This window comes from Jaculus jaculus, chromosome 14, assembly GCF_020740685.1.
Source record: "Jaculus jaculus isolate mJacJac1 chromosome 14, mJacJac1.mat.Y.cur, whole genome shotgun sequence".
In the NCBI taxonomy this organism is placed as follows: Eukaryota; Metazoa; Chordata; class Mammalia; order Rodentia; family Dipodidae; genus Jaculus; species Jaculus jaculus.
In genome coordinates, this window is record NC_059115.1 from 22,083,631 (window position 1) to 22,110,132 (window position 26,502).

Consider the following 26,502-nt stretch of genomic DNA (forward strand, 5'->3'; position numbering starts at 1 on the left):
CTAGCCCCCCAAAAAAAATTTTTTAAAAAATGATAGGCTCTTTGAGCTGGAGAGATGGCTCAGAGGTTAAAGGTGCTTGCTTTCAAAGCCTAGCAGCCCAGGTTGCATTCCACATAAAGCCAGATGCACAAAGTAGCATATGCATCTGGAGTCTGTTTGTACAGACAGAGGGCCCTGGTATGTTCATATTCTCTCTCTTTCATAAATTAATTAAAGAAGAGGAGGAAAAATATGAAGAAGATGAAGAGGGGGAGGAAAAGTTGCTATTTACTAATACATCTCAAAATAATAATCCACTGCAAGTGAACATACAAGCCTATTTACTTATTCCTTTATTAGAGACAGAGAGAGAGATTGGGGGCGGGGGGAGAATGAGCATACCAGGGCCTCTAGCCACTACAAACGAACTTCAGACTCATGTATCACCTGGTGCATCTGGCTCACGTGGGTGCTGGTGAGTCAAATCTGAGTCCATAGGCTTTTCAGGCAAGCATCTTAACCACTAGGCCATCTCTCCGACCCTCTTATTTATTTATTTATCCCCCCCCCCCCCCCGAGGTAGGGTCTCATTCTGGCCCAGGCTGACCTGGAATTAACTATACAGTCTCAGGGTGGCTTCAAACTCACGGCAATCCTCCTGCTTCTGCCTGCCGTGTGCTGGGACTAAAAACATGTGCCACCACACCCAATAGCCCTCTTTTTTGTTTATTTATTTATTGGTTTTTTTGAGGTAGGATTTCACTCTAGCTTAGGCTGATCTGGAACTCACTATGTAGTCTCAGGGTGGCCCCGAACTCACGACGATCCACCTACCTCTGCCTCCCAAATACAGGGAATAAAGGCATGTGCCACCATGCCCAGCCTCTTATTTTTATTTATTTATTAGAGACACACACACGGGGGGGTGGAGCGAGGGAGGGAGAGAGAGAGAGAATGGGTCTGCCAGGACCTCTAGCCATTGCAAAGGAATACCAGACACATGTGCCACCTTGTGCATCCGGCTTATGTGGGTTCTGGGAAATCTTATCTGGGTCCTTAGGCTTTGCAGACAAGGGCCTTTAACGGCTGAGCCATCTCCTCAACACAAAGTACGTTTTATCATAAATTTAGAGACAAAATGTGACGCAAACAGATGCACAGTCTAAATTATTTAGTCCCTTTGTTGGATAATCCACAATGTGGCCACAGTAATATCCAGGCACTGGGCTCTAAGCAGGGGCAGTGCAGGTGCCTTTACGCTCCCAGGGTTTGTTATAAGGGACCTGTCACAAAAGACACTGCCACAACAAAATAAAACAACTCCCTACAAAATGCTAATGACGATTGAGCAGCTTCTTACCACTAGTTTGTCCAGTGAATTTGTGGACAAATAGAGATTATGAACAGCGTTGGGACTGTAACTCCCAGGGGCTCAGCAATTCTGTCCACTTCATCCCGGGGTTCAAGCGCTGGATTCAGGTATGTTCACCCCCCACACACGCACGCGCGCGCCGGCAAGTATACAACTTGATCCTCCCAGCTGGACGAACCAAAACTACATTTCACAGAAGGCTCCGCGTTGGACTACATCTCCCGTAAGCCTCTCTTCCTCCAGGTTCTGTGTTCTACAGCCAGGGAGAGGCTTTGCGTCTTTGCTCGCCCCTCGCCCCCAATCCCGTTCCTTGCAAACTGAAGCCCCTCCTTTCATGGTTAGCCTGCCTCAGTTTCTCCAGTGAACCCCTAACAAGGCCGCCCTCCCCCTCCCTGTGTCCCTGGTGAGCAGGGCTGCGCGCGCAGCTCCCGCCAGGCCTCACGGAGGCGACGCGTCGCCGGTGCTCCCAGACCATGGAGACGACCGCGCAGAGGGCGGGAGTCCGCTCTTCCGGGTGTGTCTGCAGCTCCCGGTGCTGCCGGGTGGGGTGGGACACCGAGACGGCGGCCTGGCACGTGACGCGTGTGTGTGTGTGTGTGTGTGTGTGTGTGTGTGTGTCCTTGTCTGATGTCGGTGTCCCTGACGACTGCTTTCCAGTCCCGGTTCTGCCACTTCCCTGCTGTGTGCCACTGGGCAGGTGACTGCCCCTCTCTGTGCCTCAGTTTCCACCCACCGCCCCGTACATTGGGCATGATGAAAGTACCTGTCTGCGGGGGAGGGGGGAATGTGAGGATTGAAAGGTAAAACTGTAAGACGCCAAGAACGCCTGGCGCAGAGTAAATCCTGCTAAGAATAAATAAACGAAATAAACTACGCTTATGCATTTTTTTGTGCCCTTTGTGTTGATGTGTGTGATGCGAGGCTGTGTGGCGTAAGGCGTCTTCGTAACAGGGTGTGTGTTCATTTGTGCTGCTTAGTGTGCCTTTGTATTTGATATGCGTGCCTGTGTGTTGTGTGTGTGGCTATACGTGTGCACGTTTGTATCCGTACCACGTATAATTGTGGGGGGGGGTGTTGCACGATCTGTGTAGCTTTGCATGTATAAGCCATGTTTCTATGTGCATCTGTGTATGTGATAAAGTGTGCGGGAGCAACATGCATATCATGTGCCCGTAGCATGCACGTGTTGTTTCTGGGTGTTCATGTATGTGACCAGCCTCTTGCATGTGACTGCCATCTGTGGTCCCTTGACAAGTGTATCTGCGTGTTTCTGAGCAAGGGGTGATGTGCGTGTCTGTGGGGTTCTTTGTTGCCCATGCTTGTGGAATGCCTGCTTGCGGCAGTGTGCCTCACCATGTCCCTGTGGGATCTGCGTGGATCTTTGTGGCACCTGGCTCTGTGTCTGGGGCTCTGCGCTGTGCGTGACGGGTGTGGGTCTTTGTGATGCTTGGAAGCTCCAGAGTGGCCCGATGCCTCTGTGCTGGGCCGGGGACTGGCCTGCCTGTGTGTTTCCAGTGCGGTCTATCTCCAAGTCTTTTGTGTGTGACGTGTTCGTGTCCCCGTCTGCTGGTGGCTGTCCACCTTTGTATGTGATGCGCTTGTCTGTGAGGGTCCTTGCGACATTTGTCAGCTGTGTGTAGGCTGCGTGAGCTTGACACCTGCATCTTAGAGTGTAGTACATGTGTGGTCACTGGTGGCATGTCACAGAGGATCAGGGCCCGGTACTGTGGACCCTGCCTCCCCCCCACCCCAACTGGTCCCTGTCTGTCCCTCCTCCCCCTCCCTATTCCTTTCCCCTCCCTTCTGGCAACCAATGCCACCGGGAGCTAGTTACCATGACAACCCTCCATCCTCCCTCCTCCCACCTTTCCTCTGACAGGCTCTCTGCCTCCCCAATCCCGGCTGTCCTCGGGGGCGGGGCCCTCGTTCTCACCCCCCCATCCTACCCTCCCCCCCCACCCCAGCAACCCGGGCTCCCCAGCTCCTCTCCTCCGTCCGCCTCTCCATCCCTTCATCTGTCTGTCCCTTCACGGAGGGGGAGGGGGGCACCTGAGACAGTAAGCAGCCCCTCCCTCCCCCTGTCCTGCGTCTCCCGCCCCTCTCCTGGGCTGGGGGAGGCCAGGGTCGTGCGGGTCCCCATGGCCGGGGGCTGAGGGCCCGCCCCCCCCTCCTCCCCAGCCGCCGCCACCTCCATCTCCCTTCCATCCTGGACAAGATGCCTGCACCCGGAGCTCTCATCCTCCTGGCGGCTGCCTCCGCCTCCGGCTGCCTGGCGTCCCCGGCGCACCCCGGTGAGTGTGTCTGGCCTTTCGCGGTTTGCGCCCCACCCCCACCAGGCCGGCACCTGTGCGCAGCCCGCGGGGACAGGCCTGTCCGCAGGGCTCCGAATGCGAGTGAGGAGGGGGCAGCGCTCATGCATGGGAGCGTGCATGGGAGCCCGTGTGCACGCGGGTGCTGGGGGAGCGGGAAGGCCGAGGCCTTGGGGTGCGCCAGGCCCAGAGTGGGGGGACCCTATTATTAAGGGGGACACAGCTCAGGCTCTGCGGAGTCCCCTTCTCCAGGGTTGGGGCTGGAGGACAACTCTACTCTCAGTGTCCTTAAAAGAAATAGCTCTTGGCCACCTCTTCAGGGGTGGGCTGGGGAGGGGTTCTAGCATGGGGCAAGAATCTTTCCGTAGCCTGCAATTGGGGGGGGGGCATGAGGTGTCGTATTAATTCCCAGAGCTCCAGGCCTCACTGTTGGTCCTCCTTGAAACCCATCCAAGCCCAGGGTGAGAGGATGCGGTGGGGTGCAGGTCCCATCTTGGGACGAGGAGGGACCCCACCCCCAACCACCTGGGAAGGCCTTAAACTACAATTCCCACAATGCAACGGGCCACCAGGCTGCTTTGCCAAAGGGACCCTGTTTGCAGAGCGTCGTGGGACTTGTAGTTGAGTACACGCCCGGATGGGAGGGGTGTGGAATCCAGGGGCCAGTGGCTTGAATCCTGGACCCCAACAGCGCCCTGTGCCCACAGATGGATTCGCTCTGGGTCGGGCTCCTCTGGCTCCACCCTATGCCGTGGTCCTCATTTCCTGTTCTGGCCTGCTGGCCTTCATCTTCCTCCTCCTCACCTGTCTGTGTTGCAAGCGGGGTGATGTTGGTTTCAAGGTGAGGTGCCTGAAGGGACTAACCTGGGGAGAAATACCCCAGCCCGGGAGGGAACTGGTGAAGGAGGGGCACGAAGTCCCAGAGCACATCCAAGACCTGAGGTCTCACTGGTGGAAGTGGGTCTGGGAACCATGGGGAGGCAACTAGAGTCACAGCCCGGGTGCTCCCACTCCTCACCTTTCCCACTCCAGGAGTTTGAGAACCCTGAAGGGGAGGACTGCTCTGGGGAGTACACTCCCCCAGCAGAGGAGACTTCCTCCTCACAATCACTGCCGGATGTCTACATCCTCCCTCTGGCCGAGGTCTCCCTGCCAATGCCTGCCCCACAACCTGCACATTCAGGTACTGCACCGCACCCTCAACCTCCAGATCAGGATCCCATGGGGATCCCTGGAGACAGGGCAGAAGACCCTGAACACTTCCTTTCAGGCTATGGCGGGCAAAGCTGGGAGCCCCAGATTCTTGGAAGTAACTTATAAGAAGGCTTCATCCAAAACCATATATGGAAAGGTGTTTTTTTGGGGGAGGGGGAGGGGGGTTGGCCCATCAGCCTAGATTCAACCTCAGAGCCAGCCAATGGCCCGCTGAAGTCAAGTCACAGGAACTAGGCATACCAAGGGGAAGGACTGATTGGATGCTGGGATCTTATGGGCAGCCAATGAGGAAGCTGGAACCCTGCAGTGGACCCTTGGAAGCAGCCAATGGAAAGAGACTGCTATGTGCTCTGACACCCCCCCCCCCGCCCCACTGAGGTGGGAGGGGGCACCTCAGAGGGGTGAGAGGAGAGGGCTCAGGGCCTCCCCTCCTGCCCCTCTTCAGACATGACCACCCCTCTGGGCCTGAGCCGCCAGCACCTCAGCTACCTGCAAGAGATAGGGAGCGGTTGGTTTGGGAAGGTGAGTGGGGCTGGGGTGGGAAATGGGGGGTCATACGCTCCTGGCCTGTGTTCCTGTTCTGTGTCCACCCCCATCTGTCATTGGACCCTCACCTCCCAGATACCCGCCCCACAGCCCATCTCTCACCTGCTCCCACCCACCCCATTCCCACATCTGTCGGTCAGCGCCTCCCTCCTCACTCCATTGACCACTCTGCCTCGTCACCTGGCTCTCCACGCGTCCGCCCGTCTGTCCATCCTTCCATCCGTCCCTGCGTGCATCGGACTTTGGGCCCGTGAGTCTCTCACCCCGTGTCTGGTGGGGGACAGGGGAGGTGGGACTTGAAGGGACTGGCAGGGAGGTTGGGAGCAGGGCAGGAGGAGCTGGTCCCAGGGATGGACCTGGGACAGACCAGTGCTTATTGTGACACCCCCCTTGAGCAGGTGATCCTGGGGGAGGTATTCTCCGACTACTCGCCTGCCCAGGTGGTGGTGAAGGAGCTCAGAGCCAGTGCCGGGCCCCTGGAACAGCGCAAGTTCATCTCAGAAGCTCAGCCCTATAGGTATTTCAGTGGATGTGGGCTTTGGGAGTCCAAATGCCCAATACCATGGGGGTGACATTTAGGAGTGAAGAGACTGTAGCTTTGAGCCCCGGATCGCTTCCTGCTTTTGAAGCTCTAGTACTAACATTTCTCTTCTGGAGCCTCGGGATCTTCTCTGGACAGAGCTAGGGATGGCATCACCACTAGGGCCTGCCCCCTCTACTCTGAATCAAAGCCACAGCATCACAAGAAGGGCAGCTGGGCCACTGCTGAGTGATCCTGTGTTAGGTGTTAGTGATTGAGTTACAGGCCACCTTGCGCTATCCCTAAGGAGCTCTGCCCCACTTCCCTTCCCCCTCTAGGCTGGGAGAAAGACCTATGTTTGATCTGCTTGGTCTCCCTTCCATTCTAACAGATTGCCAGCAGTAGTGAGTTCCCCAGCATGGGAAGGTATGCATAGAGATCTTATCAGAACAGCTACAAAAGAGGGGCTCACCCAAAGAGACACAGACATTAGGTTTTGACAGTGTCACACCCCCCCCACAACATATACACAGGTTTCCATTGGCCACTCTTCCCTGTGGCCCACAGACCCTGCAGTTTGACCCTGTTGTCATCCTGCCACTGTCTCCCTGGCCCACAACTCCCCCATGTAGCAGCCTCTTCCCAGCTTCAGAGTCCCCCGCCCCCTTCTCTCTCTCTCCCTCACTCCCTCCCTCTCCCTCTCCCTCTCTCCCCTCTATATACATCCATACTCAGTGTTGAACTGGGGTTAGGGTTCAGGGTTCAGCTTAAACAGTCCTGCTCTTACTGCCAGCCCCTAGGTAAGGAGAGCCTTACTCCAGGTATGGTGACTACACACCTGTAATCCTAACATTGGGGAAGCTGAGGCAGGAAATTCACTATGGGTTGCAGACCAACCTGGGCTACCAAGTGAGACCCTGTCCCCAAAATAGCCAAAACAAATTCAAACATTCATTTCCCTAGGCAACACTTGCCACATTTCCGACACCCCAGAACACCACATGGCCAGTGGCCCTGTATGAAAAAGGACAGATTCAGATAATTTTTTCCACCTTCACAGAAATCTCTATTGGACAGTATAGGGCTATGCTGGCAGCTCAGGATCCTTCCTGTCCTTGAGCCCAAATGCCAAAAACAAGCCACACATCCTGAATTAAATCCCAGCTGTATGACCCTAGGCAAGTTGCCTCGCCTCCCTGAGCCTCCATTCCCTTCTAGATGATGCAGGGCTGTCATCTTACTCTGCAGGGTTAAAGTTGAGACTTGGGCATCTCCAGCATCCTCAGCCACCCAGCTCCTGCCATTTCCTGGGATCCCTTTATGAAAACTGTCATGCCACTAGCTCTTCAATGAATCAGGTCCATAGCATTGTCCCCCAGGTGGGCACAGGCACAAGACCCATAAGAACTGTGGTTAGAGCATGGACACTTGTCTGGTTCCCAGTGGCCAAGTGGCACTCAGTGTCCATCAGACCTCACTAGAGAAAGAATTTACCCTGCATGGGCTGTGTGCAGAGAAGGGCCATGGAAAACTGAGGCAATCTGTGGCAGGAATAGGGGCTACTTTGAAACACTAAGGAGGCCTCCATTCTGCAAAGCATCATGGGAAACATGTTCCAGGTGGAAGGCATATCTGTGCAAGGGTTGGAAGGCAGAAAAATAAGCTAAGCTCCCTCAGAGGCAGCTACGTGGAAGGCAAAAGTGAAGCCAAAAAAGCCAAATTTGTGTCAAAATGTTACAATGAGGCCAGTCATGGTGGCGCACAGCTTTAATCCCAGCACTTGGTAGGCAGAGGTAGGAGGATTGCTGTGAGTTCAAGGCCAGCCTAAGACTGACTACATAGTAAATTCCAGGTCAGCCTGGGCTAGACTGAGAGTCTACCTTGAAAAACAACAACAAAATGTTACAATGAGCTGGACATGGTGGCATACACCTTTAATTCCAGCACTCAGGATGATGAGGTAGGCTATAGCGAGACCCTATCTTGATTAAAAAAAAAAGGGTAACAACCCCAGTGTGGTGACAGACACCATTAATCCCAGCACTTGGGAAGCAGAAGTAGGAGATCAAAACCAGCCTGGGACTACAGAGTGAGTTCCAGGTCAGCCTGGGCTAGAATGAGACCATATGTCCAAAAACAAAAGGCCAAAACAGTTACAATGAAAATAACAGTAACAGGGTTGGAGAGATGAGTTAGCTGTTAAGGCACTTGCCTGTAAAGCCTAAGAAGCTATGTTCTATCTCCCAGTATCTATGTAAGTGAAATGCACAATGTGGCACATGTGTCTGGAGTTTGTTTGCAGTGGCTGGAGGCTTTGGCATGTCCATTCTCCCTATCTGCTCCCCTTCTCTCTCTCAAGTAAATAATTGAATAAAATATATTTTTTAATTAAAAAAAAATAACAATCTGGGCCTGGTGGCGCACACCTTTAATCTCAGAACTCGGAAGGCAGAGGTAGGAGGATTGCCATGAGTTAGAGGCCACCCTGATCTGACACAGTGAATTCTAGGTCAGACTAGGTTAGAGTGAAACCCTATCTCAAAAAAACCAAAATAATAATAATGGTAACAATAACAGTAAGAGCAGGCTCATGCCTGTCATCCCAGCACTTGGGAGGCTGAGGCAGGAGGAGGATGAGTTTAGGCCAACCTGGGCTGTAGAATGAGACCCTGTCTTCAATATGTATATGGCAGTAACAGGGACTCCTCAAGACACAAAGCCTCCTTCACAGTGTCTGCTCTATAGCCTTATGAGGGAGCTGCTACACCTGCCCCCATTTGACAGACGAGGCAGAGCCAGGGAGAGGTGGTGTAACTGCTCTGAGGTTACCTGCGATTCCCTTGGAAGGAAACCCAGCAGTAAGGGAGGGCCTGGCCACACACAGGGCCTCTTCCCCTGTGATGGTGCCAAAGCCCAAGGCCTGAGGGGTTATGCAGATTTGGACTGGGGAGGTGTCCTCCACAGAGAGCTGTAACCGAGGTCCTGGGCCTGTAGGTTTACAGTGACATACAGGGGAGAAGAACCTGGCCCATGGTGGCCCTTGCCTTAAATTCCACCCTTTAGCTTGCAGGGGTAGGAGGATCACTGTGGGGAAAAACAAAACAACAGCAAAAACACAGAAGAGCCTGGCCAATGAACAGGTGGGGATACCAGTAAGCAAAAGTCTGGTGGGACTGCTGGGGAATCATAGGTCTGTAGGCAAGTGAGTGGCAGGTCAGGGCCAACATGAGGGAGGGCCTGTGATGTGGCCTGGTAAGGGGTATTGTGGGGTGGACTCTGAACTCAACTGGACTGCTCTCTTTTTGCCCCCACAGGAGCCTGCAGCATCCCAATGTCCTCCAGTGCCTGGGTGTCTGTGTGGAGACACTGCCCTTCCTGCTTGTCATGGAGTTCTGTCAGTTGGTGAGGGGCAGCTGGGGACAGGAGGGAAATTGGGGGGTCGGAAGCCAGTAAGGGTTAGGCTCTGATGTCATCACCTGGTGTGACTGCTCTAGTATTCTTGAGGATTCACTGGGCAGACAGCAGCTGTAAACCAGCAAGTAGAGCATCAGGGGAAACAGAGGTTCAGAAGGCCTGCTTCTCCCTCACAGTCCACCCTGTAGGTGCTAGAGATCAGCTGCCTATCTTCAGGAGCTGGTTGGTGACCTACCCTTGCCCCTTTCCAGGGTGACCTAAAGCGGTATCTCCGGGCCCAGCGCCCTCCTGAAGGCATGTCCCCTGAACTGCCCCCTCGAGACCTGCGGACACTGCAGAGGATGGGCCTGGAGATTGCCCGGGGACTGGCGCATCTGCACTCCCACAACTATGTGCACAGGTGAGCAGAGGGAGCCACAGCGCTGGTGGGGAGAAGCAGAGGCCAGTCACAAGGGGCAAGTTCCCCAAGGTTAGGAGGAAGACTGGGAAGGAGAGAAGGGCAGAAGTCGGAAAGAGAGAGGAGTAGGTGAGAGTGAGGAGCTGGAACAGATGGCAAGGTCATAGCAGTGGGAGGGGTCAGGAAAGAAGGAGAGTCAGGGGAAGGGGAGAAGCTGGGACAGGAGGAGGAGTCAGAGAAGTGGGAAGGGCCAGGAAAGAGGGAGAGTCAGGGGAAGGGGAGAAGCTGGGACAGGAGGAGGAGTCAGAGAAGTGGGAAGGGCCAGGAAAGAGGGAGAGTCAGGAGATAGGGAGAAGCTGGGACAGGAGGAGGAGTCAGAGAAGTGGGAGGAGCCAGGAAAGAGGGAGAGTCAGGGGAAGGGGAAAAGCTGGCACAGGAGGAGGAGTCAGAGAAATGGGAGGGGCCAGAAAAGAGGGAGAGTCAGGGGAAGGGGAGAAGCCGGGACAGAAGGAGGGGTCAGAGAAGTGGGAGGGGCCAGGAAAGAGGGAGAGTCAGGAGATGGGGAGAAGCTGGGACAGGAGGAGAAGTCAGAGAAGTGGGAGGGGCCAGGAAAGAGGAAGAGTCAGGAGATGGGGAGAAGCTGGGACAGGAGGAGGAGTCAGAGAAGTGGGAGGGGTCAGGAAAGAGGGAGAGTCAGGAGATGGGGAGAAGCTGGGACAGGAGGAGGAGTCAGAGAAGTGGGAAGGGCCAGGAAAGAGGGAGAGTCAGGGGAAGGGGAGAAGCTGGGACAGGAGGAGTCAGTGAGGACCCAGAAGAGAAGGGAATAGAGTCTGGAAAGAGAAAAGGACCAGGAGGGGAGGAGGACCAGTCAGGATGGGGGGAGGAGGAATCAGGATGGGGGGAGGAACCAGAGGGGGAAGAGCCAGAAAATAGGGAGGAGTCAGGAGGGGAGGAGCTAAAGACAAGGGAGAAGTCAGAAGACGATCAGGAGATAGGAGAGGAAGGGGCCAGGTGGGGGAATTAGGGAAATCAGAGGAGGAGTCAAGAGAGAAGGGGAGGAATCTGGATAGAAGAGTCAGGAAGATCAAGGCAGGGCCAGGTATGGAGGGGGAGGCCAGGAGGAAGGGAAGATCACAGAGAGGAGGGGTTGTCTGGGAGGAGCCAGGAGAGAAAGGGGGCGTCAGGAATGTGCCAGATGAGCTGGAGAGTTGAAAAAATGGTCAATAGAAGAGGAGGAGGAGTCAGGAACGTTGGAGGAGGAGCCAGGAGAGGAGGGGTCAGCAGGTGGTGGGCGGGGCCTCCTCCTCACTCCTCTCTGCCCTCAGCGATCTGGCGCTGCGCAATTGCCTTCTGACCTCTGATCTGACCGTGCGCATCGGGGACTACGGGCTGGCTCACAGCAACTACAAGGTGGGCTGCGTCCAGGATGTAGAGGTGTGCATGTGTACATTTGACCTCACTGACCTTTGACACCCCCCCAGGAGGACTACTACCTGACACCTGAGCGCCTGTGGGTGCCGCTGCGCTGGGCAGCACCCGAGCTCCTGGGCGAGCTCCATGGTAGCTTCGTGCTGGTAGACCAGAGCCGTGAGAGCAACGTGTGGTGAGGCCATGGGTGGCGCCCGGGGGTATTGGGACCCTGCCCTCCACCCTCTGACCCCTGCCTTCCGCCTGCAGGTCGCTAGGGGTCACCCTCTGGGAGCTGTTTGAGTTCGGGGCACAGCCCTACCGCCATCTGTCGGACGAGGAGGTCCTCGCCTTCGTGGTCCGCCAGCAGCACGTCAAGCTGGCCAGGCCCAGGCTCAAGCTGCCCTATGCCGACTACTGGTGAGGGCCGCAACCCATGATCGCGACATTCCCATCCTAGTTACCCCAGGAGTGGACAGGGAACAGCTTCACCTCCACTGCCAGCACGAGCTACCTAGAGGGAGGGAAACTGAGGCAGGGAGTGTCAGAGCTGGGATTTGAACCAAAATTTGATTAATCGAGACCATGCTGAGTCCAGAACTCAACTCAGCACAAATGGGGACACTGTCTTAACCACCGTGTCCTCACCTCGCCTGGCTGTCCTTCCCTCTCCAGGGCTTCCCCATCCCCCTCCACTGTTTCTATCCCTCTCTCCCTCTGGGTCTATTTCTCTTCTCTCTCTCCCCCTCTCTGTGAGTCCCTCTATCCGAACTCTCTCTGACTCTGTCCTGACTGTCACCTTCCTTTTTTCATCCCTCAGGTATGACATCCTGCAGTCCTGCTGGCGGCCACCAGCCCAGCGACCTTCAGCCTCTGACCTCCAGATGCAACTCACCTACCTGCTCTCTGAGCGGCCACCCAGACCTCCCCCACCCCCACCCCCACCCCGAGATGGGCCCTTCCCCTGGCCCTGGCCTCCCTCCCACAGTGCACCCCGCCCAGGGACCCTGTCCTCCCAGTTCCCCCTCTTAGATGGCTTCCCAGGGGCTGACCCCGATGATGTGCTCACAGTCACCGAGAGCAGTGGTGGCCTCAACCTTGAGTGCTTGTGGGAGAAGGCGCGGAGAGGGGCTGGCAGGGGAGGGGGTGCAGCTCCCTGGCAGCCAGCATCGGCACCCCCAGCGCCCCATGCTAACCCATCCAACCCCTTCTATGAGGCACTGTCCACACCTAGCGTGCTGCCTGTCATCAGTGCCCACAGTCCCTCTGTGAGCAGCGAGTACTACATCCGCCTAGAGGAGCATGGCTCCCCACCGGAGCCCCTTTTCCCCAACGACTGGGACCCCCTGGACCCAGGCGTGCCTGGCACCCAGGCCCAGCAGGCCCCTTCCGAGGTCCCCCAGCTGGTATCCGAGACCTGGGCCTCCCCCCTCTTCCCAGCGCCCCGGTCCTTCCCAGGTCAGTCCTCAGCCTCAGGTGGCTTCCTGCTGAGCGGCTGGGACCCCGAGGGCCGGGGCGCCGGGGAGACCCTGGCAGGGGACCCTGCCGAGGTGCTGGGGGAACGGGGCACCGTGCCTTGGGCCGAGGACGAGGAGGAGGAAGAGAGCTCCCCAGGCGAGGACAGCAGCAGCCTTGGTGGAGGGCCCGGCCGCAGGGGACCCCTGCCCTGTCCCCTGTGCAGCCGCGAGGGACCTTGTTCCTGCCGGCCGCTGGACCGGGGGGATGCAGTGGCCGGCTGGGGGGGGCACCCTGCCCTTGGATGTCCCCACCCCCCAGAAGACGACTCATCCTTACGCGCAGAGCGGGGTTCCCTGGCCGACGTGCCCCTGGTCCCCCCCACCTCAGCTCCCTCCGAGTTTTTGGACCCCCTTATGGGAGCCGCAGCGCCCCAGTACCCCGGGCGGGGACCACCTCCCGCTCCCCCCCCTCCACCGCCGCCTCCCCGGGCCCCCGCGGAACCGGCCGCGTCCCCCGACCCCCCGTCGGCCCTGGCCAGTCCAGGTTCCGGTCTGTCGTCTCCGGGCCCCAAGCCGGGGGACAGCGGTTACGAGACAGAGACCCCTTTTTCCCCCGAGGGAGCCTTCCCAGGTGGGGGGGCAGCCGAAGAGGAAGGGGTCCCTCGGCCACGGGCTCCCCCCGAGCCACCCGACCCAGGAGCGCCCCGGCCACCCCCAGACCCGGGTCCCCTCACACACTCAGGGACCCGGGAGAAGCCGACCTTCGTAGTTCAAGTGAGCACCGAGCAGCTGCTGATGTCTCTACGGGAGGATGTGACAAGGAACCTCCTAGGGGACAAGGGGGTGGCCTCCCGGGAGACAGGATCCAGGAAGGTGGGGAGAGCCCCCGGGAGCCGAGAGAAGGCCCCAGGCCTGAACAGGGACCTGACAGCACTGGGCTGCGGGAAGAAAGCCCCCAGCCGGAACCTCCCCGAGAACGGGGTGACAGTGTTGGAGAACGGGGGACAGACAGCCCCAGACATGAAGGAGACCGCAATGGAGAATGGGGGCCTGGAATCCCCCGAGAGAGGAGAGAGAGCTCTGGAGAATGGGGAGGTGACACCCCCAAGGAGGATCGAGAAAGCCCTAGAGAATGGGGTGCCGATGTCCCCAGAGGCCGGGGAGAAGGAGCTGGCCAATGGACTGATGGCCCCAAACAGTGCGGTGACAGCAGTAGAGAATGGGGGCCTGAGACTCCCCAGGAACATGGAGAGGCCACCAGAGACTGGGCCTTGGAGAGCCCAAGGGCCCTGGGAGAAGATTCGCGAGACTGGGGGTCCAGCCCCCGAGACCCCACCGGAGAGAGCCCCCGAATTCGGCGAGGTGGCCCTGCCCCAGAACGGCTTGGAGATGGCCCCTGGCCAGCATGGCCCAGTCCCCAGGAGCGGGACTCCGGAAACCGAGATGGAGAGGAGAGCCCACGAGACTGGGGGGGCACTGAAAGCCCCCGGGGCTGGGAAGCTGGACCTCGGGAATGGGGGCCGAGTCCTGGGGGTCGTGGGGACGGCCCCTGGCGGCGGCCCCGGAAGCGGCGTGGACGAAAAGGTCGGATGGGTAGACAGCACGAGGCCACCGCCGCCACTGCCACCGCCACCACCACCACTGGAGTCCCAGCCGAGCAGGCTGGAGCCAGCGCCCCTGAGAGCCAGGCCGGAGGTACCCCGCGAGGGAGAGCCCGGGGTCCCAGACAGCAGACCCGGCGGAGACATGGCCCCCAGCGGAGACGGGGACCCCCCCAAGCCCGAGAAGAAGGGCCCCGAGATGCCACGGCTGTTCTTGGACTTGGGACCCCCTCAGGGGAACAGCGAGCAGATCAAAGGTGAGGAGGCCCTGGGGTACTGTCCCTTGGGTGGGACAATAGATCAGTCTGGCAGTAAGTGCTGACCCTAGAGCCACAGCCCCTGTGTCCCACCCCAAACCCTGTCCCACCTTCACTCTGAAGCCTTGGGCACGCAACCTGTCCCTAGTACTCTGGGCTTCCATTTTCCCATCTGCCAGGGACAGTCCCTACCTTGCAGGCGGGCTGTGAGGGGCAGGTGGAGTAGGACTCCCAAAGCTCTCAGCCTGGGCCTGCCTTTGTATTGCAGCCTGAATAGACAGAGTCTACCCCCAAGGGCCAGATAGAAAGCCACGCTGTTGCCAAACCTGCTACTACTTTTCCCTGTGACACCAGGGCTCTGAGTGTTTTCAATGGTGGTAACTAGTTTAAAGGAGGCCTGTGCTGAGGCAGGAGGAATGCTATTTGTTCGAGACCAGCCTTGACTTAGCTACGTAATGGCCACCCAGAGCTACATAGTGAAACATTCTTAAAAAGAAAGAATGAGAGAAAAAGAAAAGAAAACATCAGCTAAGGGGTCTATTATGCCAGGCAAGGGACTGCCACAGCTCTGTCCTATTAGACCTCACTCAGGTCCTGCCCTGGTCCACCCAGCCCAGCTGGTCAGTGAGTGTTGGAAGGGCACAGGACACAGTAGCCACAGGGGCTAAGTGACGATGAGCCACACTGTAGAGCACTGTCTCCACCCACAACACAGGAAACGTGTTGGGCCTGTGTTGTACTGGCCACCCCTTAGACCACATGTGTCTTTTCGCTGTCGGCTGACAAATAGCTAACATGCCTCGGAGGATGAGAATGCAGGTTGGCTTTTTTTTTTTTTTTCTTCTGCACCCAGTGAACTCCTATTAATCTTTTAAAACCATGCAAATTTCCTCTTTTCTGACTGGTAAAGGCTGTTTACCTTGTCCTTTCTCTGGACACTGACAGTCCTTGATGGCAGCAACCTGCTAACCCAATTACTCTGAGAAGGTGCCTCTTGAGCAGAGTGAAGGAAGGAAGGGTGCCTGTCTGCCAGGTGGATGTCTACGGAAAGAGAAATGAAATGAGTGGAGGGAACAAGGGCAGGAGAGCCACAAAACTCACATCGGTCCTTCCTGCCCTGTCCCCCCTCTGTCCCTGCCGAAGTCTCCACCCCACTCCCATAGGGCCTGGCACTCGTGGAGGAAGGGCCTGGGAATCCTTGGGGCAGAAAAGGGGATGGGAGGTGGCAGCAGAGGATCAGACCAGGAAAGAACTTCACAGCAGGGCAGATTGGTAAATCCCACAGGTGGTGAGTGAGTACTTAGGAGCTCCCAGCCTGAGGAGGCTAGCTGTGGCCAGACGCGCTGACCAGGCTGCCACCAGTTAAAGCTGAGCTACTGTGCTGGGAAGGAGAGCACTCGGTGCGGGGCCACAGCAGAGAGGGCCCCCTTTAGAAGCCAAGCCAGGTCTGGGGGGCGCCCGAGCTGGAGCAGGGCCAGACTACCTCGTACGCAAAGGCTCAGGGGGGGGGCGCGAAGTGGAAGGTGCCCTAGTGGCCGGAGGAAGAAGATCAGGCCAGAATGCGGAGGGGGCGGACTCGAGGGACCAGCCGGGTCTGGGCCTGCCTCGGTTTCCCCGGGCAGGAGCTCACCGGTCTCTCCCCTCGCAGCCAAGCTCTCGCGGCTCTCGCTGGCACTCCCGCCGCTCACGCTCACGCCGTTCCCGGGTCCGGGCCCGCGGCGGCCTCCGTGGGAGGGCGCGGACGCCGGGGCGGCTGGCGGGGAGGCCGGCGGGGCGGGGGCACCGGGGCCGGCGGAGGAGGACGGGGAGGACGAGGAGGACGAGGAGGAGGACGAGGAGGCGGGCCCGCGGGGCCCCGGGAGGACGCGGGCAGCCCCGGTGCCCGTGGTGGTGAGCGCAGACGCGGACGCGGCCCGCCCGCTGCGGGGGCTGCTCAAGTCTCCACGCGTGGCCGACGAGCCCGAGGACAGCGAGCTGGAGAGGAAGCGCAAGATGGTCTCCTTCCACGGGGACGTGACCGTCTACCTCTTCGACCAGGTAGGTCCCAGGGAGCCGGCGGACAGCACGCAGGTCCGCAGGTGGGGGTGGAGCCCGCGCGCAGGTGGGGCCTCTGGTGGTGGGCGGGGCCAGGTGGAAAGAGCAGTCTGGGCGGGGAGAATTTGTGAATAGGCGGGCTGGAGGGAGTTGGGGGGTGTACAGTGCGCAGGGGCAAATCTGTGGGTATCCGGGGTGGGGGCCCGAGTGGGCGAGGCAGGGCAGCAGTGGGTGTGGCTTAGTAGGAGGTGGAGCTTCGGGTGGGTGGGGCCGGCGTGAGGTGGGCAGAGGTGGAGTAACCATTGGGCAGCGCAGGCCCTGCGGCTGGCCTGGAAGGTGGGTGGAGCCTGGCGGGGTGTGCAGCAGGACTAGAAAGACTGGATGAGACCTAGGAATGGGGCAGGGCCAGAAGTATAGGCGAAACCTTGAACACTAGTGAGAGGGTGGGCCCACGGTGGGAAGGATTCTGGAGGGAGGAGAGATCTGAGGAGTGTGGAGAGTCTGGAAGGAAATAGGGTAGCAGAGCTTGGAGGAGCCAGGTGGAAGATGCTGAGGCGAGAGTGAAACCCTACCTCGAAAAACCAAAACAAGGAAAAAGAGCTGGAGAGAGGCTTTAGCGGTTAAGGCGCTTTGGAATCTCCAGGTCCCGGGTATAGCCAGACGCAAAAGTGACGCAAGCATGTAAAGTCTCACGTGTCCAGAAGAAGGGGGCGCACGCGTCCGCAGTTCGTTCACAGTGGCTGAAGGCCCTGGCGCACCTATTCTCTTTCCGCCTCTTTCTCTCCCCCTGTCTTTCTCATAAAAGAGAGAGAGAAAGAAAAGATGCTGAGACGAGAATGGAGAGGGGGTGCCTTTTCTGGGGGAGGAGCCTACGCACTTTGGGGCGGGGCTTGCATACAAGAGCTCTAGAGGCTGTGGAGGCTGTGAAGTTGGCTCTGAATGGGACGTGTCTTATCACATGGAGCTTAAGTTATGTGATATAGGGGCCTAAGCCAGCAGTTACAGCTCTGGAAGAAGAGGAAGAGGTAGGAGTGCCACATGTCAGAGGCCACCATGTTCTACTTAGCAAGTTCTAGGCAAACTAGCACTGCAATACTGGGTCTTTAAAAAAAAAATTAGAGAGAGAGAGAGACAGAGAGTGAGTTAGGGCCATTAGGGCCTCCTGTACTGCAGAACTCCAGATTTATCTGCCACTTTGTTCATCTGGTTTTATGTGAGTACTGGGGGATCCAGCCCCCACGAAATCAGATCCTAAAAACACAAAAGTAGAGCTGGAGAAATGGCTTAGAGGTTAAGGCACTTGCCTGCAGAGTCTAATGACCTGAGTTTGATTCTCCAGTACCCACGTAAAGCCAGATGCACAAAGTGATGCATGTATCGAGTCCGTTTGCAGTGACTGGTGGCCCTGGTGCACCCATTCTCTCCTCTCTTTCTCTCTGCTTGCAAATAAATGTTAGATATTTTTTTAAAGAACTGGACTGAAGAGATGGCTTAGTGGTTAAGGCGCTTGCCTGCAAAGCCTAAAGATACCTGTTCGTCTTTCCAGGTCCCATTTAGGCCAGAAGCGCAAGGTGAGGCAAGCGCACAAGGTCTCACATGCAAACAAGGTGGTGCAGGCATCTAGAGTTTGATTGCAATTGGTGCGCCAATTCTCTCTCCCTCTCATTAAATGAATTAACTTTAAAAAGACACAAAAGCAGAGGGATGAAGTGGTGAGTTTGGGGCCATCCTGGGCTAGAGTGATACCCTGCCTTAAACAAACAAAAAGTAACTAGAACTACAAGTTTCCACAGCGCTGAGGAGAAAATGGGAGCCATGTGTCGTGCTTATGGGCTGGAGGACTCTCTAAATGCACCTGGAGTGAGGATTCCCAGGCCAGATAGTGAGATGCTGAGGATAGGACCAGGAACTGGGTTCAGGGCCACTATGACCAAGGGTTGCCAAAGTGGCACTTGCAGGGCTGAAACTAGGTCTGGGGTGTGGGTCATGCATGGCCTCCTGGGCGGCGTAAAAGGTTTGGAGGCCCACAAGAACAGGCAGTTCTGAGACATGTTTGGATCCTGCAGCAGCCCACATCTAAGAGGCGGAGGCGGGGTGACGCTTAGAGAGGTCATCCCAGTTTCGGGGCTCCCATGCAGGCAGCGCGGGGAAGCTGGAGGGGCTCCACGGGTAGGTGAAGAGCCTCCCCTGCCCACCCCGCCGCCGAAGTTGAGTTAGCGGGAAGCAGAGGACTCCGGCCACCTCCAAGGAGAATGCGCGCCAGTGGGCTCCTGGAGGCCCCAGAAATGTCAATGGGTTTTGTAGCTGGCTGGAGGTGTGGCACGTGACGACTCGCACCCCCCCCCCCACACTCCTTTTCCTGCATAGGAGACGCCAACCAACGAGCTGAGCGTCCAGGGCCCCTCCGAGGGGGACACGGACCCGTCAACGCCCCCAGCGCCCCCGACGCCTCCCCACCCCGCCATCCCCCCCGGAGATGGGTTTCCCAGCAACGACAGCGGCTTTGGTGAGGAGCGGAGGCGGGACCGGGGCAGGGCGGGGCTTAGGCTTGACCTGGGGCGGAGCTGAAGGCCAGTCTGCACTTCTGGTCATCGACTAAGTCTGGCGTGGGTCTCCCCGCAGGAGGCAGTTTCGAGTGGGCGGAGGATTTCCCCCTCCTCCCCCCGCCCGGGCCCCCCCTGTGCTTCTCCCGCTTCTCCGTCTCGCCTGCGCTGGAGACCCCGGGGCCTCCCTCCCGGGTCCCAGACGCCCGGTCCGCAGGTATGTAGCTGCACATCGGTCCCCAGCGTGCCTCCCTCGCTTGGCCCATCACACAGTTGCCTCCTCCTCCGAGTCACCCTGATACTCTTCCTTGCTCACACCAGGCAGTACGTCCCTGAGCCTCAGTAAGGATCCCTCTCCATGCTCCCTGAGCCGGCAGAGGACATGGCAGGGCGCCCAGCCACACTGCAACCCGCTCGGTCCTTACTGCAGTCCCGGGGGATGGACTAGTCTCTTCCTCATTTACTAAAGAGGCAATTGGCAGGCTTGATAATCAGCATCGTTCTTGTCCTGGTGGAGCTGGCCGGCTCTCTGCTGCCACCTGGTGTCCACTATGTGAACACAAGGATGCAGGGCTGGCCACCTTAGGCGCTGCAGTCCCCGGGACCCTGTCAGGAGTTACTACCCAAACCTCCCAGAGATCGGGATCGTGTGATCCGGGCAAGTCAGTGTCCCTCTCTGTTTCAGTGTCGCAGACTTGAAAGGCTGGTGAAGGGGAAGAGAACAGCTTAACAGCTTGCACAAAGGCCAGAGGCAGGCGCAATAACTTGGCGGGTTCAAGGCAAAGAGAGGCTGCTGGGTCTGGGGCTCCTTAGCAGAGTGGGAGAAGGCAGAAGGGTGGGTAGACCATGGAGACTTAGGAGGCTTTGCCCAAGAGTGCTGAGAACCATGGAGGAGAGGCTAGTGAGCTGTCTTGGGGACAGAGGAAGGGAAGACAGAGTCAAGGGCAGGGGGACAGGGCTGGGGCTGAGTCTTCACTTGGCTGCATTTCCAGGCCTCTATCCAAATGTCATTTCCTGATACTCTCATCTCCAGGACCCCCATGAGCACTGGTAGGGTAGGTCCAGGGTGTGGGGACACCAGCTGGATGGTGAGTCAGGTCTGAGGCTCGCTGGATGATGTCACCTATAGTCACCAGGTGTGGGCCCAGTCGTGCAGAGCCCAAATCCCGGCCCTCCATCACAGATACTGCCTTAGTGCATGGATAAGGAAGCTGCTGAGCCCATCTATCTTCCCAGACCACAGTGGGCCTCCTGACAGTGCCCCCTCTGTGCCCATGCTCCATCCATGCAGCATATTGTGCACTGGGTGCTTAGTAACGTGTGCACCCCTTATACCTCAATACATTAAAAAGCAGTGGGAGCCAGGCTAGTGGCACAGGCCTTTAATCCCAGCAGTAGGGAGGTTTAGGTGGTATGATCATTGTGACTTCGTGGCCAACTTGAGACTACAGAGTGAAGTTCAGGTCTAGCCTGGGCTAGAGTGAGACCCTACCTCAGAAAAACAAAAACCAACAAACAAAAGCACTGAGAGACATGCTTCCCATTCAAGGACATAAATGGGACTTGGGTCCTCCACTTGGCCCAGTCCCTGCCTGGCAGCCCAAGAATATGAAAGAGGGGCCAGGTCCTTTGTCCCACTGACCTTCATTTTCTAGATATGGGGCATGGGTGAGACTTTCTGGAGGATGGGACATAGGAACCCTTGGTGGCAGTTCAGGGGGGAGAAAGGTACTGAATGTCAGGCTGGGTGCCAGTCCCAACAGAGCCCAGTCTCCACCTTCAGCAGACAAAAAGCTCTTTCACAATGGCTGGGTTACCCCAGAGTGAGAAACCTCAGGTACCCAAGCAGGGAGACAGAGTGACTCAGTGTGGTTGGGGAAGGCATCTGAGAAGGGGGCCTGCGCAACCTGGGGAAGGGCTTTGCAGGTACTGGGAGAAGCAAGTACAAAGGCCTGGGGGGTAGGCCCCTGTGTGGAGCAGGAATTGGGTTGGTAAGGACCAACGAGACCCATGGGACAGGTGACCTCATGGGCTACAGGTAAGGCTTTGCTCTTAGATGCCATGATTCCCATGCTTTCTCTGTTTCTATCATCAGGCCCCGTGGAGAACTGAATCCCCAAAGACCTGTCCCCCCTGCGCCCCCAGAAGAGGGGTTACGAGCAGAATCCTGTGTGGACGATGGAGCCACTGCCACCGACGCCGACGCCGCCTCCGGGGAGGCCCCTGAACCTGGGCCTTCTCCCTCCCCTTCCCCCACCATGTGCCAAATGGGAGGCCCTGGACCCCCACCCCCCACCCCACCAGATGGGTCCCCTGACCCCCCCGACCCCCTTGGAGCCTCATGAGATGGGATGGCCCTTGCCTTCCATGGACAGCCCCCTTCTTGGAACTGAACTGAACTTTGGGGCCTGGAGCCCCTTGGCACAGCGGAGGCCCCTCCTCATCCACTCCTGGCCCCATGTGGGCTATTGGCTTTGGGGACCTGGACCCCCATCTCGCGTCTCCCCGTCCCTTCTCAGCCCAGCCCCTGGAGGGGCCTCTAGTTCAAACCTTCGCGTGGCATTTTCACATTATTTAAAAAAGACAAAAACAACTTTTTGGAGGAAAGTGGGGCCTTGTGTGTGTTTGGGGAGGTGGGAGGACCATCCTGACCTCACAGCCCAACGCAAGGCACCCACACAAGGTTTAGACTGGCCCCTCTGTGTCTCCCTTCCTTGCTCCTTGTGGCCCTCAACTTATCCTTCCGTGGCCTTCAAGGAACCGGTGATGTCCCTCAAATGGCCTGGAGTGGGGCAAGAAGCAACTGTTATAGGTCCAGGCTAGGTGGGAGGCTTAGAACTAATGTGCTGAACCTGGCTGGGCCAGTACGGCATTGAATTGCCACAGACTGGCCTTCAAGGTCAGGCTTAGCCTTCCTGCCCATGGTGGCCTACCTCAGTTTACCTGTTTCTCCAAGTCGCTGACCACCTCCCCAACATTCATGCAAATGCTATCTCTGTGCACATGCCCTACTCTGACCCTGTCCCTCTCCTCCATTGGTCTTTACCTCCTTTCTTCCTGGCAGTGATCCCTCTGTATCTCAATGACGTACACGCCCTCTCTTTCTTTTGAAGCAAGGCAGGGTCTTACTCTCGCCCAGGCTGATCTGGAACTTATTCTGTAACTCAGACTGGCCTTGAACTCAAGGTGATCCTACCTCAGCCTCCCGAGTGCTGGGATTAAAGGCGTGCGCCACCACGCCCGGCTGTGTGACTCTGGGTGCTTTGTCTGGACTCTCTTGTCTCCACTTCCTTCTTCCCTGTGTGTCATCCTGTCCCTCAGCGAGCCTCCATTATGCCTTCTGCCTGATTTGTGTCTACCTTCACTCCCCTTTTCCTGTTCCCGCCTTCTCAGCAGCTTGTCTGCGGGTGGGCTGAGTCTCTAGTCCTCCTGTGCCCTCTGACCTCGGGACCAGACTCATTGGCACACGGAGGGAGGGAGTTTGGAAGGCAGAAGGGGTGGATTACAGCGGGATGACTACTCTGACTCATGAATTAACGTGATAAAGGCATAAGGATCATGGGAAAATCCTAGGGTGATAGTCTTGCCTCCACCATGTGATCATTGTCTGGGAAATGCTTCTTGATCTACAACAGGCATGCCCCAGGCAGGGCCTTGGGGGTGGGGGGAAGAGGGTGTACCCAAGGGAAGGCCAGAACCCTGATGTCCTGCCTGAGGGAGGAGGGCTGCACTCAGGACCCCTAGGTCTGAGGAAGGAGAGTTGGGGTCTGATCCCTGAGTCTGAGGACGTAGCGGTTTGTTATCTACCAGGGCTTCCATAACAAAGCATCCTATATTCAGTGTCTTCAATCACAGAAACTTACAACATCACAGGTCTGGAGGCTAGAAGTCTTAAGAACAATGCCAGGGAGGGCTGAGGGAGAATTCCTCCCATGGCTTTGCCAGCCTGGCTTCTGGTGACCCATAGTATTCCTTGGCTTGTACATGCTCTGCCTTCATCTCCACATAGCACCCTCTTATTCAAATTTCCTAACTTGGGTTTTTCAAGGTAGGGTCACACCACACCCTAGCCTACCTCTGCCACCCCCAAGTGCTGGGATTAAAGGTGTAAACTATTACGCGTACCCCACTTGGGATTTTTTGAGGGTAGGGAGACAGGATTTCATGTGGTCCAGGGTTGGCCTTGAACTTCTGTTCCTCCTGCCTTAAGCCTCCCAAATGCTGGGATTACAGGTCTATGCCACACAGGCATGCATGGCCACTTCCAGCTGTTTATATGGGATCTGGAGATTTTTAACTCAAGAACTCAAGGCAGTCTCAAGCTTTCATAGGAAGCACACTTAATTTCTGAGCCATCTTTCCAGCCTCTCTCTATTTTTGTTGTTTTGAGGCAAGTCCAACAGGCTGGCTTTTTTTTTTTTTTTTTTTTTAAAGCAAGTGACAGCCAGAGCCAGAGAGAACTGGCATACCAAGGCCTCCGTCCACTGTAGTGGAACTTTAAACCACGTACCACCTTGTGCGCATGTGCGACCTGTGTCAACGTGAGTGTGGCTTATGTGGGACCTGGAGAGTCCTTAGGCTTCATGAGCAAGTGCCCTAACAACTAAGCCCTTTGTTTTAAGAGCATTTTATTTTCTTAAAATATATTTTACTTATTTATTTTGAGAGAAAGAGGAACAGAGATGGAAAATGGGCGAACCAGGACCTTCAGCCACTGCAAACTCCAGACACATGCACCCCCTTGTGCATCTGGCTAAATGTGGGTCTTGGAGAGTCTAACCAGGATCCTTTGGCTTTGCAGGCAAATGCCTTAACTGCTAGGCCATCTCTCCAGTCCTTAAGAGCATTTTAAACTGGATGTGATGGCACACAACTTTAATCCCAGCACTTGGGAGGCAGACGTAGGACTGCTGTGAGTTCAGAGCCACCCTGAGACTACATAGTGAATTCCAGGTCAGCCTGGACTAGAGTGAAACCCTACCTCGAAAAAAAAAAAAAAAAAGTACATATATATCAATATCATGAGACAATGAATGGACACACCAGAGTCTGTTATTGCATATGTACTTCAGATGCATGTGCTAATCTATGCATCTGGCTTTTTACATGGGTGCTAGAGAATTGAACCCAGGACATAAGGTTTTGCAAGTAAATACTTTAACCACTGTGCCATCTCCTCAGCCCTCTCTTCCCCCCCCCCCCTCCTGAGGTACAGTCTCACTCTAGTCCAGGTTGACCTGGAATTCACTGTCTCAGGGTGGCCTCAAACTGACAGCGAACCGCCTACCTCTGCCACCTGTGTGCTGGGATTATCCCCATGAGTGGATGATGATTTATTGGGCAAACTTGGGGTATTCATCCATTCCCTATGTCTTGCTTGAGAGTCTCCCTGGTCATTATTTTGGCTTTGCCACGTTGCTTTGTGTGCCCCAGTCTAGCAGGCCCTTGAGCCTCCAGCTTCACTTGGCTCTGCCTCCCATCGCCTCAGGCGCACTGGGACGACAACTCAGGCACTACACATACAGCTTGTACGTGGGTCCTGGGGAGTCAAAGTCAGACTGCTAGGTGCCTTTCCCAGCTGAGCTATCTCCCCTAACCCTCCCCCAGCCCAGCGTGCTTTTTTTTTTTTTTTTTTCGAGGTAGGGTCTCACTCTAGCTCAGACTGACCTGGAACGCACTATGGAGTCTCAGGGTGGCCTCAAACTCACAGCAATCCTCCTACCTCTGCCTCCCGAGTGCTGGGATTAAAGGCATGTGCTCCCACGCCCAGCTTGTTTTTTTTTTTTTTTTCACATTTAAAAAATACTTTTATTGGGCTGGAGAGATGGCGTAGTGGTTAAGCGCTTGCCTGTGATGCCTAAGGACCCCAGTTCGAGGCTCGGTTCCCCAGGTCCCACGTTAGCCAGATGCACAAGGGGGCGCACGTGTCTGGAGTTCGTTTGCAGAGGCTGGAAGCCCTGGCGCGCCCATTCTCTCTCTCTCCCTCTATGTCTTTCTCTCTGTGTCTGTCACTCTCAAATAAATAAATAAATAATTAAAAAAATACTTTTATTTGAGAGATACAGAAATAGGCAGGGGGAGAGAGGGAGGGGAGAAATGGGTGTGCCAGGGCCTCCAGCCACCGCAAATGAAATCTAGATGCATGTGTGCCCTTGTGCATCTGATAGCTTGTTTTTTTAAATAACTTATTTTTATATTAGAGAATGGGCACACCAGGGCCTCCAGCCAGTACAAATGAACTGCAGGCGCATGTGCCACCCTGTGCATCTGGTGTGGGTACTGGGAAATCAAACCTGGGTCCTTAGGCTTCTCAGGTAAGTGCCTTAGCCATTAAGCCATGTCTCCAGCCTTTGTTTTTCTTTTTCTTTTGCAGAGTTCTACTCTGTAGCTGTAGCTAGCATGGAGCTCACAGAAGTCCCCCTGTGTCAATCTTTCAAGTGCTATTACAAGGTGTGAGCTACCACACCTGGCAAAATTTCCGTAGTGCATGATGACGCATGTCTTTAATCCCAGCACTCAGGAGGCAGAGATAGGAGGATCACTGAGTTCAGGGCCACCCTGAGACTACATAGTGAATTCCAGGACAGCCTGGGCTACAGTGAGGACCTGCCTGGGGGAGAGGAGGGAAGTTCAGGGGGATAATTCCTTTTTGTAAGGACAGCTGTCGAGTTGGATTGGGGCCCACACTAATTCGTCTAAAGCAGTATTTGCAATAACCATTTTTCCAAGTAAGGTCCCATTCTGAGATGGACTTGGACTTAGGAATTTTGGGAACAGGCTTCCTGTAGCTGACACTCCTGGTAGCTCCTCCAGTCATGTTGCAACTACCCTACAGCCAGAGTGCGCTCCTCTCCCGCTCAGATCGTCCTGACAACTTCACACACTCATCCGGCTACACCGCAAAGTCGCCAAGGTCCAAGAACAACTGGTACTGCCAGCCACTTCCCACACGGGTGCTACCACACCTACTGCCGCAGTTCCCTCGTGGCAAACCCTAGGTTCAGTTTGGGCAGGCAAACAGCATGGCGGTGGCAGTCTCTGGTACTGAGTCATTTTCCAGGAGCGTCTGGTCACCAGTGGATGTTTGGGTGATGTTGGAAATGCCGTTCTTATTTGGTATTTCACACAAATTGCTGGGCCTTTTCCCCAATTTACACCAAAAAACTCTTAAGTCATTAGGCATGGAAGCACACATCTTTAATCCCAGCACTAGGGACGCAGAGGTGGGAGGATCACAGTAAATTCAATGGCAGCCTGGGATACAGTGAGGCCCTACCTCGAAAAAAATACAAATAAGCCGGGTGTGGTAGGCACATGCCTGTAATCCCAGCAGAGGTAGGAGGATCGCCATGAGTCTGAGGCCACCCTGAGACTACATAGTGAATTCCAGGTCAGCCTGAGCTAGAGTGAGACCCCACCTCGAAAAACCATACACACACACAAAACAAACA

At 56.3% G+C, this 26,502-nt stretch overlaps 1 protein-coding gene across 4 annotated transcripts; it reads left to right on the forward strand.

Annotated features, from left to right (window-relative positions):
- The first annotated feature begins 1,628 nt into the window (after positions 1-1,628).
- Lmtk3 (lemur tyrosine kinase 3) lies at positions 1,629-21,658 on the forward strand. 4 transcript variants are annotated; one of them, XM_045134309.1, is made up of 16 exons: positions 1,629-1,865; positions 3,530-3,642; positions 4,368-4,501; positions 4,693-4,843; positions 5,321-5,397; positions 5,820-5,938; positions 9,256-9,343; positions 9,607-9,755; positions 11,078-11,162; positions 11,234-11,355; positions 11,430-11,579; positions 11,980-14,474; positions 16,123-16,511; positions 18,876-19,014; positions 19,131-19,268; positions 21,147-21,658. In XM_045134309.1, the coding sequence occupies exons 1-16, from the start codon at positions 1,825-1,827 to the stop codon at positions 21,161-21,163; spliced, it is 4,407 nt and encodes a 1,468-aa protein (XP_044990244.1). In that variant the 5' UTR covers positions 1,629-1,824; the 3' UTR covers positions 21,164-21,658. The 4 variants fall into 4 exon arrangements, with proteins under 4 accessions (XP_044990244.1, XP_044990247.1, XP_044990245.1 ...); XM_045134312.1 differs by lacking the exon at positions 1,629-1,865 and adding an exon at positions 1,946-3,408; XM_045134310.1 differs by lacking the exon at positions 1,629-1,865 and adding an exon at positions 1,946-3,072.
- Positions 21,659-26,502: the final 4,844 nt, after the last annotated feature.